The sequence below is a fragment of the Bos grunniens genome, chromosome X (assembly GCF_055505025.1).
Source record: "Bos grunniens cultivar Pamir isolate PY7600 chromosome X, Bosgru_T2T1.0, whole genome shotgun sequence".
Lineage (NCBI taxonomy): Eukaryota > Metazoa > Chordata > Mammalia > Artiodactyla > Bovidae > Bos > Bos grunniens.
This window is the reverse complement of record NC_141194.1, coordinates 82,219,062-82,230,842: the sequence shown is the minus strand read 5'-3', so window position 1 is coordinate 82,230,842 and position 11,781 is coordinate 82,219,062. Positions and strand designations below refer to the sequence as shown.

The 11,781-nt window shown below is 39.2% G+C and overlaps 1 protein-coding gene across 3 annotated transcripts in view; it reads right to left on the bottom strand.

Annotated features, from left to right (window-relative positions):
• Positions 1-1,049: 1,049 nt before the first annotated feature.
• Positions 1,050-11,781, bottom strand: part of LHFPL1 (LHFPL tetraspan subfamily member 1) — a 60,476-nt gene continuing 49,744 nt past the window's right edge. For all 3 annotated transcript variants that reach the window (XM_086388832.1, XM_086388835.1, XM_086388833.1), the window contains one exon: positions 1,050-2,295. In XM_086388832.1, the coding sequence (XP_086244958.1) occupies positions 2,114-2,295 (182 nt within the window). In that variant the 3' untranslated portion in view covers positions 1,050-2,113. The remainder of the gene's footprint in view (positions 2,296-11,781) is intronic.

The window sequence follows — 11,781 nt, the reverse complement described above, 5'->3', positions numbered from 1 at the left end:
AGGTGGCCAAAGTACTGGAGTTTCAGCTTTAGCATCATTCCCTCCAAAGAAATCCCAGGGCTGATCTCCTTCAGAATGGACTGGTTGGATCTCCTTGCAGTCCAAGGGACTCTCAAGAGTCTTCTCCAACACCACAGTTCAAAGGTACACACTTAGCCTTTGCTAACTCTCCCTATTCATCTCTCAGACTCATCTTAGACATCATCTTTTCTAGAAATCTTTCCCATGAACTCCTTCATCCCCAAATTGGTTTAACAGCCCCTCTATGTGAACCTTTAACCCCCACCCCTTCACTTATTAGCACTTAACACACTGTTTGACAATTACTTATTTACATGTCTGTCAATATCCTATCACTTTTAGGGTAACTATCTTTATCTTTTTTTCCCCCAGTACTTAGCATAGAAAGTGGCATATAGATAGATATTCAAAAAGTGTGTCCTGAATGAGGGATTAAATGAATGAATGAGCTCATGAATAGACTATACACTTGAATTCACTTACCTCCATAAGGCCGATATATGAACCCTGAGTGGCCCTTCTTAGGGTGGCCTGTAGCTAATGAGAACACTTTTTGCCATTTCTCTCCTTCCAGGTAGGGCTGTCCTGGGCTGTATAAAAACCACACTGGAGTGATTAAGAATAGAAAAAGATGAACTGGCATTTTGAGTCACAGGCCGTCCCTAGTCCCTAAAACTGTACTTATGGAACAATAGAGCTAGCCTGAATTAATTAAGGAAGAGTAGGGGAGATAAATTCTCTTCCTGAGAAACACCCAGTTCTTCACCATCCATCAGCCTTGAGCACAGATGGGATAGAGGCCAGGCCTAAAAATACATCAGCCCTAGGTGACATCAGGATTGTGTTCTTTTATGTCTAATTCACCCCAGATGGAAGGGAAAGCACTTGAAAGTCTTTGAAACAGGCAGAGAAACATGTATCATGCTGGGAATGACTATAGGGGCAAAAGGCCACTGTGGATTTCCTTGTCAGTGAAAATGAACTCTTGTCTATTGAAAAATTTCAATAAAGAACCAGCAGAAACATCCTTGTCATCATCATTTTGAATTAGTATTTATTGAGCACACAACAAATGCTAGTCTCTGCTCAGAACATCTGATGAAAACCATTCCTGTATCTATAAGGGAAGAGGGAATACTTGCTACTATTTTAATGCCAGTCACCCGGCCAGAACACAAAATGAACTCTTATGAATATTTTCTAAAGCATAATGAGGAAGGAATCTTAGACTACATGCAAGCATCCTTGATTACTGTTTTTTCCACTGGCAGTCGCTCTCCCCACAAGCTTCGTCACAACCAGAAAGGAAGAGAAGCAGGAAAAAAGAAGAAGAGTCAAAGCACAATCATGAGAGAGGCATAAAAAATTGGGCAGGGGCACTTCATAGATGTTTACAGATGGCAACAAATATCAAGGGAGGACCAAAGGAATGGAGCAGTAGGAACCAGCCCTGTTCATCTCATGGCTCCTCCCTGCACTAGTGTTTTTGTTGTTGCTGCTGATGCTGTTGTTTGGTAACTAAGTTGAGTCTGACTCTTTTGTGACCCTATGGACTGCAGCCTGCAAGCCTCCTCTGTCCATGGGATTTCCCAGGCAAGAATACTGGAGTTGGTTGCCATGCCGTTCTCCAGGGGAATCTTCCCAATTCAGGGATGATTGAACCCATGTCTCCTGCATTGCAGGCAGATTCTTTACTGCTGAGCCACCTGGAAAGCCCATAAGTGTTTTTACCCAACGTTTAAGCTTTGGGGTAAGTCACCGAAGATGCAGAATTCTGAAGAACTGCTTGATTGTACAGCTTTCAACTGAGGATCTTTCTTATTATTTTGTATGAAAGGGCACTTTGGGACTTGAAAGCCAGTGGGTACTCACCAGCTAGATAAACATTTGAGAGAATTATTGTCCTTGGTGAATTTTGTAAATAGCCACTGACCCACTGATTTAAGGCAAAGTGAAAATGAATGATGAGTTAAAAAGCATACAAACACTGTGTTACATGACTGGCAAGTGGGTAGCAACTGGCCTAGTCTTAGTACTTCTTTTCAAGGCTCCCTTCCTTCCTCTTTCCCACCCTCTCCAATTCTGCCAAATCTCAAGGTTTGAGGCAATGGTCAAGCTCCATGGTATAAGAATTGGTGTTCCTCATGATGCTCTCCACCAACATGACAGGCTTGGGGTTTCTTCCAGCAAAGCAAGAGAGCCAGGTGCAAATCAACATGGCTGCAGCTGCGCCACCTCCAGCACAGTAATAGGCCCAGCCAAGCCGACAGGTACCTGTGGAAACAGGGATAGAGACATAAGTGTTAGATTGTCTTCTCATACATTCTCTTGGAGATGTTAGGGTTAAAGTGAGAGTAGGAAACAGTGAATGAGACTAGGCTCACTCTTTCTTCCTTTGCTGATGGCTGATATTAGCTTTAGCAAGAGGTTATAAAATGTTATTTTGTTACACATCTGTAACAGAATGGAAGTGGTGTGGGTAATGGCAGTGGTGGTGATGCTAATGACAGTGATGAGAAGAACAACTGGATCAAGTGTTAAGAACTATGTTAAATTCTTTAGACATATATCTCATTGAACATTATAGTAACTATAGGAGTTAGGTACTCTTATTATCCCTACCTATTTTATACAAGATGAGGCAACCTAGGCACAGGTTTGAGGAAAATCACACAGATAGGAAGTGGTAGAATCAGGATATAAACACTTGCTCATCCTAACTCTGCAGCTCTGCACTTTTAACCACACTGATATACTACACTGCATGAACTGTTTTCAAAGAACTATATCCTGTATCATGGGAAATATGCAGGCAAAATCAAATTACTTGCTCCATGCCATGTGTCTCTATTCTAACCTAATCTTTCAACATTCAGGGAAGAAATATGCACTGGAATCAAGGCCAATCTTCTAAGGGGTAGTTTCAGTCTGAAGGTTAATGGGAAAAGTCACCTGTTCACAAACATCCACTCCACCCATCATTTATTCTACCACAGGTAGATTCTTTCCTTTGAAGTATTTGAGTTTTTTCAGAGATCCATCAGAAAAAGTCAATCCCCAAAGAAAGAAAGCTATTATATCACAAGGGATCAGAGTAATAAGTAACTGCTGAAATCAAGTGCTTAAGAGAATAGGACTCCAGAAATTGGAGTAGATGCCCAGTGATACAAAATGGCAGAGGAATCCTGAGAATAAAAAGTGGCTTTCACCTATATCACAGTCCTATAGAAAGCAAGTCCTGACTATAGTCAGTCAGTGGTGATGTCAAGACTGATTTTCAGGGCAATTTACATTTATTAATTGAAGTGTAGTTGATTTACAAGATTATATTAGTTTTACATGTGCAGCATTGTGGTTCAGTACTTTTACAAATTATAGTGTTAGTCACTCAGTCATGTCCGACTCTTTGAGACCCCATGGACTGTAGCCCAACAGGCTTCTCTGTCCATGGGATTCTCCAGGCAAGAATATTGGAGTGGGTTGCCATTCCTTTCTCCAGGGGATCTTCTCAACTCAGGGATCAAACCCAAACCCAGGAATTGGGCCCAAGTCTCCCGCATTGCAGGCAGATTCTTTACCACCTGAGCCAGGGAAGCTCTCACAGATTATACTTTCATTTAAAATTTATTATAAGGCAATGGCTATAATTCACTGTGCTATACAATATATCCTTGTTACTTCTCTATTTTATACACAGTAGTATGTATCTCTTAATCCCATACCCCTATCTTGTCACTCCCCCCTTTCCTAGTCCCACTGGTAATGAAGTTTCTATTCCATATCTGCGAATCTGTTTCTATTTTGCCATATACATTCATTTATATTATATTTTTAAATTCCACATATAAGTGATATCATACAGTACTTGTCTTTCTCTGTTTGACAAATCACTAAGCATAATATTCTCTAGATCCATTCATATAGCTTCAAATGGCAGAATTACATTAGCAATATTTTTATGACAGAGTAATAGTCCATTGCATTGGGTTGGCCAAAATGTTTGGTTTTTCCATAACATCATATGGAAAAACCTGAACAAACATTTTGGCAAACCACCCCCCTCCCCAAATATATATATATATATATATATATATATATATATATATATATACCACATCTTCTTTATCCTTTCATCTGTTGATGGACATTTGGGTTGCTTTCATATGCTGTTTATTGTAAATAATGCTGTTATGAACATTGGGGTGCATGTAGCTTTTTGAATTAGTGTTTTCATGTTTTCCTGATATATACACAGGAGTGGAATTGTTAGATCATACAGTCATTTTTTAAGGACTCTCCAAACAGTTTTCCATAATGTCTACAGCAATTGATATCCCCACCAACAATGTACAGTGTTCCTTTTTCTCCACGTCTTCACCAACATTTGTTATTTGTAGACTTTTTGATGATAACCATTCTGACATGTGTGAGGTGATGTTTCATTGGTTTGACTTGAATTTATGATAATTAGTAATATTGAGTACCTTTTCGTGTACCTGTTGGCCATCTGTATATATTCTTTGGGAAAATCTCTATTCATATTTTCTGTCCAATTTTAAATTGGTTGTTTGTTTTTATAATATTAAGTTGTATGAGCTATTTTTTTCTATTTTGGGTATTAATCACAGTAGATCATGTTATTTGTAAGCATTTTCCTCCATTTCACAGGTTCTCTTTTTATTTTGTTGATAGTTTCCTTTGCTGTGCAAAAGCTTTTAAGTTTAATTAGGTCCCATTTGCTTATTTCTGCTTTTATTTCTTTTCCTTGGAAGACAGATACCAAAAAAAGGCAATGCTACAATTTATGTCAAAGACTGTTCTGCCTATGTTCTTTCCTAGGAATTTTGTGATTTCAGGTCTTACATTTAGATTCTTAATCGATTTTGGGTTTATTTTTGTATGTGGTATGAGGAAATATTATGGTTTTATATATAGCTGTCCAATTTTTCAAGCACCACTTATTGGAAAGACTGTTTTTTCTCTGTTGTATATTTTTGCCTCCTTTGTCATGAATTAATTGACCATAGTGTGTAGGTTTTGGAGAAGGAAATGGCAGCCCACTCCAGTGTTCTTGCCTGGAGAATCCCAGGGACGGGGGAGCCTGGTGGGCTGCCGTCTATGGGGTCGTACAGAGTTGGACATAACTGAAGTGACTTAGCAAGCAAGCAAGCAAGTGTGTAGGTTTATTTCTGGGCACTCTATTCTGTTCTATTAATCTGTCTGTCTGTTTTTGTGCCTGTACTATGCTATTTTGATTATTGTAGCTTTGTAGTATAGTCTGAAATACCTCCAGTTGTTCTTTTTTTTTCAAGATTGCTTTGGCAATTTTGAGTGTTTTGTGGTTCTACATGAATTTTAGGATTATGTGTTCTAGCTTGGTGACAAATATTATGAGTATTTTATTAGGTTTAGGGTTTTAATATTTAGTATTTTAATAGGGATTGCATTAAATCTGTAGATTTCTTTCTTTCTGTTGTATAGCCATTTTAGCAATATTAAGTCTCCTAATCCAAGAGCATGAGCTAGGTTTTCCATTTCTTTGTGTCATCTTCAGTTTCCTTCATCAATGTTTTACAGCTTTCAGGGTATAGGTTTTTCACCTCTTTGGTTAAGTCTGTTCCTAAGAATTTTATTCTTTTTGATGCAGTTTTAAAATAGATTTTTTAACTTTATTTTTCTGATAGTTCATTAAAAATGTATAGGAAAGCAGCAGATTTCTGTATATTAATCTTATATCCTGCAATGTTACAGAATTTATTTATTAGTTCTAATAGTTTTTTTGGTGAATACTTTAGGTTTATTTATATGTTGTATTGTGTCATCTGTAAAAAGTGACAGTTTTACTTCTTCATTTCAATTTGGATGCTTTTTCTTTTTCTTATCTGATTACTATGGCTAGCACTTCCAATACTATGTTAAATAGAAAGGGCAAGATTGGGCATCACTGTCATCTCCCTGAATTTAGAGGAAAGGATTTCAGCTTTTCACCATTGAGTGAGCATAAGTTAGCTGTGGGTTTGCTATAACTGGTATTTATTATACTCAGATACATTCACTCTATACCCACTGTGATGAGGGTTTTTATCACAAATGGATATTGAATTTTGTCAAAAATTTTTTCCTGCATCTATTAATCATGTGATTTTTTTATTTTATTAATCTGGGTATCACATTGATTGATTTGTAAATACTGAAGCATTCTTGCTTCCCTGGAATAAATCCCACTTGATCATGGTATATGATACTTTTTATATTTTGTTGAATTTGGTTTGCTAATTTTTTTATCTTTTTTAATTTAAATTTATTTATTTTAACTAGAGGCTAATTACTTTACAATATTGTATTAGTTTTGCCATACATCAACATGAATCTGCCACGGGTGTACACGTGTTCCCAATCCTGAACCCCCCTCCCACCTCCCTCCCCATACCATCCCTCTGGGTCATCCCAGTGCACCAGCCCCAAGCTTCCTGTATCCTGCATCAAACCTGGACTGGCGATTCATTTCTTATATGATATTATACATGTTTCAATGCTATTCATATATACGGAATTTAGATGGTAACGATAATCCCATATGCTAATATTTTGTTGAGGATATTTTCATCTATGTTAATCAAACATATTAGCCTGTAATTTTCTGTTTTTGCAGTATCTTTGTTTGCTTTTGGTATAAGAGTAATGGTAAAATGAAAGTGTTAGTTGTTCAGTTGCGTCTGACTCTGCAACCCCATAGACTGTAGCCCGCCAGGCTCCTCTATCCATGGAATGCTCCAAGCAAGAATACTGGAGTAGGTAGCCATTCCCTTCTCCAGGGGATCTTCTTGACCCAGGGATCAAACCCTGATCTCTTGCATTGCAGGCGGATTCTCTACCATCTGAGCCACCAGGGAAGAGTAATGGTGGCCTCATAGAATAAATCTGGGAGTGTTCCCTCCTCTTTAATTTTTTTTTTTTGAATAGTTTCAGAAGGGTAAGTATCATCTTTTCTTCATATGGTTGGTAGAATTCCCATGTGAAGCCATCTAATTCTGGATTTTTGTTTACAGGGAGTATTTTTGAAATTACAAATTCAATTTGACTACTAGTGATCAGTTGGTTCAAATTATCTATTTCTCCTTGATCGAATCTTGGCAGAGTGTATGTTTCTAGAAATTTTCTTTCTTCTAGTCTGCCTAATTTGTTGGCATATAACTATTCCTAGTATTCTCATTATTTTTTGTATCTCTGTGGTAGCGGTTGTTATTTCTCCTCTTCCATTTCTTATTTTGTTTACTTGGGCCTTCTCTCTTTTCTTATTGGTGATGCTGGGTGAAAGTTTATCAATTTTGTTTACCTTTTTAAAAAACAGATCTTGGTTTCATTGATTTTTTCTATTTTTTTATCTTTATTTTCCCTCTGATCTTTATTTTCTTTCTTCTACTGACTTTGTTTTTTTTTGGTTGTTGTTGTTGTTCTTTGTTTTCTAATTCCTTAGGTTAGGTTGTTTATTCAATATTTTTTTTTCTTAAGCAAGGCCTTCGTTGTTATAAACTTCCATCTTAGAACTGCTTTTGCTGAATCTCATAGATTTTGATGTGTTGTGTTTCAATTTTCATTTGTCTCAAGTATTTTCTGATTTCCTCTTTGGTTTCTTCATTGACTCATTGATTTTTTAGTAGCATGTTATTTCAGTTCCATGTGTTTGGGCTGGAAATGGAGGGGCTAGAGCTGGAGCCAGTGTGAGGTGGGACTTCTGCTCAGTGGCTATTACCACCCTATCAAGGATTGGATCTAATCCCATGTTGCTGGAGGAAAAGCTCTGAAGTCTGAGTTCAAGCTGGCTCTGTTGCCTTTATGCATGTATTTTCCCCTCTCCCTAAACCAGGACCCTTGTCCCAGAGATGGGGAGTGCTAAAGTAAGGGGGCCTCATGCAGGCTCTCTGCTCAAGTCAGCTGCAGACAGTGATCCAAACTGTCTCCAATAAGCTGCCTATATGGGCACCTGAAACTGTTTCCTCTCTGCTCAGACAAAGCCTTAGATACAAGTTCCCTTTGTTCCTCATAGCTAACTACTGTTCCAGCCTCTGCCACCCATGCTACCATGCCATATCACAAGGCAGGCAGGGTCCATGTGAACTCTCAGTGTAAATTGGGGATTGAGCTATAGTGGACTCCTCAGAGGTCTAGGCTGCTTCTGATATACTGCTTGAATAAGCACCCATGATAGCCACTGCTATTCTACCGAGACTTTGCCCTAGGACCTGATCACCTCTGTATCCCATGGTTGAGTCTTCTCCTTGGTTGTGGCTGCCCCAGATTCAGTGCTGCATTGTGATGTGGAGTGAGTAGGGCTGGAGCATTTGCTTGGTTTAGGCTGAGGCACAGCAAGGCATTCATGGGAAACTGGGCAGTCACCAGAGAAGAGCTCTCTATGCCCTGCCTAGGGAACAAGCAAGCATGTGTACACAAGCACATGAGCAGAGTTCAGGTTTCCTGCAACCCTACTCCACCACCCCTCAATAATCCCTGTGGTTTTCCAACCAGCCAAAATGGCTTGTCTCCTACACATAGGACCCCAGGACTGGGGACCCAATTTGTAACTCTCACTGTCTCCATCCTTGCATTCTCCCTTCCCAGAGACTCAGGTCCTTTTCTTCCTTCCTATCAAATTACGTATGTATCTTTCATATAGACTTGCTTGTGCAGGAGTCCTTCTGCCAGTTTCCAGATGATTTTCAGTGAGACTTGTTCCACACATAATACATTTTTGATGTTTGTATGGGGGGAATGTGGTCCCCAAGTCCTCTCACTTCACCATCTTGATTGATCTCCCCTCATGACAATTTATTTTTCAATAAACAATTATTTCTTTTCACATGGTTCCCACTGACTCTTAATTTTCCTTGTTTTTATTGTCTGGTTGGCATGTTATTTAATGAGTCTAAAATACCCCCAAGTTAGGCTGCTTTGCTTTTCCGTTAGGGCCAGGCTAATTTATCCCTAATTTCCCACCTTAGAAATAATCTTTCGAGCACCAAGGCATCACTCATGCTGTCTCTCTTGCTATAAACAGTTTCTTTCCTTTTGTTCACCAATTCATATCTTCCTAAGAATACTCTTCAGTATTCAGCACCTCCAGGAAATCTTCCCTGGCTAACCCCAGTGAGCGCAAGTCACCTCAACCAGGTAGCCCTCCAGGAATTTATCTATATACCACTTACATAAGTATACCTGTTAGACAAAATGTTGGAATGAAGATTTTCATATCATGTATTTTTCATTTACTTTTTACCTCCTTCCAGATTGTTGGCTCAATAGAGTAAATGTATTTGTTTCTTTTTTGATAATGCCCCCCATGCTCTGTCAACAGTGGATGCTCAGTATGATTTAGCCTAACAATATTTCAAAGATAGATATATTTGCATTTTCAAACCTCAACACCCAAAACTATGACTTAAAATTTGAATTAAAATGACAAAACCAGCTATTTTGTTTGTTTCTGGAATGTGCTATAAGGCATAAGTGTATTCTGTTTCTTTTGCCTAAAATGCTTATTGAATGTGCATACATACATATACACTTCTCACCACTCTGAGTAGTCAATGTTCAATCATTCTTCAGAGCTCAACTCTGAATATGATAGAGAAGAAAGGAATCCAACTTTCTGAGTAACTGCAATGTGAACAATGACAGTAGAACTCTGGGAAGAGTAAAGTGAAAAATACCATCTTGAGGCAAGCAGACAATAGAGCTGGATCCCCTATTCCAACCTTGTCACACCTTCCTTTAGACACTCACTTTTTCATTCACTCAGTCACTCAGTAAAAGTAGGAGGTTTTATATACTTAGGATTTCACAGAGTGAAAATTCTAGAGAAGGGCAAACCTTCCAGTTTTGCCATCCTTACAAGGAAGGCTACAGGCTATTTGTACCTGCTTCACAGACAGGAATGTGAGGCTCAATTTAAAGCCTTTAGAAACTCTCTCAGAAATAGCAGGTACAGGCAGGGATCCAGATCAAGTATCTTTACTTTCAATCTGGTTCTCTGCCCTCTACTGTTTTTCTCATCCTCCCAAAAGCCATTTGCCTCTTACAGGACCCTTAATCTGTAAACCGTACAGAGGGGGATCCTGTGTCAATTTGCAGTAGACTCACTCACCAGAGCTTCTTTCCTAACCCCTCAAATGAAAAGCTCCTGTGCTCACATGACAGAGTAGGCAGAAGCCAGCTTTGTGGAAGGGCCACTGTTGGAGAGTTTCCTCCTCTCTGCAATGCTTCCAATCTAGTCTAGGCAGGTATCAGAAGCCTCAAGCTGCTGCTTCAGTTTCCTGTCTGGTCACCCCCACCCCCATTGGAGGGGCAGAGCTTTTTCTATTAGGTCCATGCACCCTGGGGCCAGGGAAAGACTTGTTTCTGTAAATGAAAGGAATAAATGCATAGCATGCCATTACTCCAAAGCCCTAAGCAGGAAGAAAGCTGACACAGTGGGCAGCTCCAGAGTGAAGAGCTAGCTAGAAAGGTCTTAATAAACCTTATTGAAGCCAAGTCAGAACCAGGTATCCCTGGGCTAAAAGCCAACACCAAAGTGCCCCCATTGCCATTCGAAGTGCAGAATTTCCTCTCACAGAGATGCCAGTTAAGCCACTGAAAAGCATCTAAGCCCAAGGCTGCTATCACACAGGAAATCAAAGAGAAATAGAGGAAATATATCTCCTATCCAATCCTCTCTGGACAACCCTACCTGTTATCTACCCGAGGGAACAGAGAGGTTACAACATTAGCATTGCAAACGAGGGGAAAGAGCAAACCTTTTAAGAACTACATTTCCAAGTTGAGAGATGCTGTCATTATTCACATACTCCACAGAAAGCTTGGACACTGGTCTCATGGCCTACAGAGGAACTCGTGTTTTCTGTGGAAGGAGGTAAAAGTAGGAAGCCATGGGAATAAGCTACCACACTTTACCTCCAATCAACTTTTAGTGAAGCCCCATGGAACATCACCAATCCCTAAATTCTATTTCTTGAAATACAATTGATCCTTCTATTCATCTGACAATTATTTATTAAGTATCTACTATGTGCCATACATTTTGAATACATCATCTCATTTGATTCTCACAACAGCCATGATTATTTCCATTTAGAGCTGAAGATTTAGTAATCTCAGAAACTTAATTACTTTATCAACTTACAAGTGTCAGAGTTGAAATTTGAATGCCAGGACTAAGCCCATGGTTATCCATTTCAACCATGCCAGGAGAGTGGAATCAACAATACATGTTATTATGGCCCAAGTGTTATGAGAAAGTATGATAACTTTGGGCTTCCCAGGTGGCGCTAGTGGTAAAGAACCCACCTGCCAATGCAAGAGATGTAGGAGACTCGGGTTCAATCCCTGAGTCAGGAAGATCCCCTGGAGTAGGACATGGCAACCCACTCCAGTACTCTTTCCTGTAGAATCCCATGGAGAGAGGGGCCTGGCGGGCTGTAGTCCATAGGGTTGCAAAGAGTTGGACACAACTGAAGCAACTTAGCACACACACACACTCATGATACCTTCACCTAATTAATTCACTGTTCTTGGTCTCAATTTCCTTTTTCTAAAGTGAAGGGAATTTTACTGGAGACATTTCTAAAGGCAGCTTCCAATTCAAATTTTCCATTCTATTATGAATATGATAAATGTTTTGAGAGACATACAAGTAAAAAATGTACATAATATCCAGGGAAAGAATTACTTGTAGCTGAGAGGATTTAGGTTCAGGTAGGGTTTTAT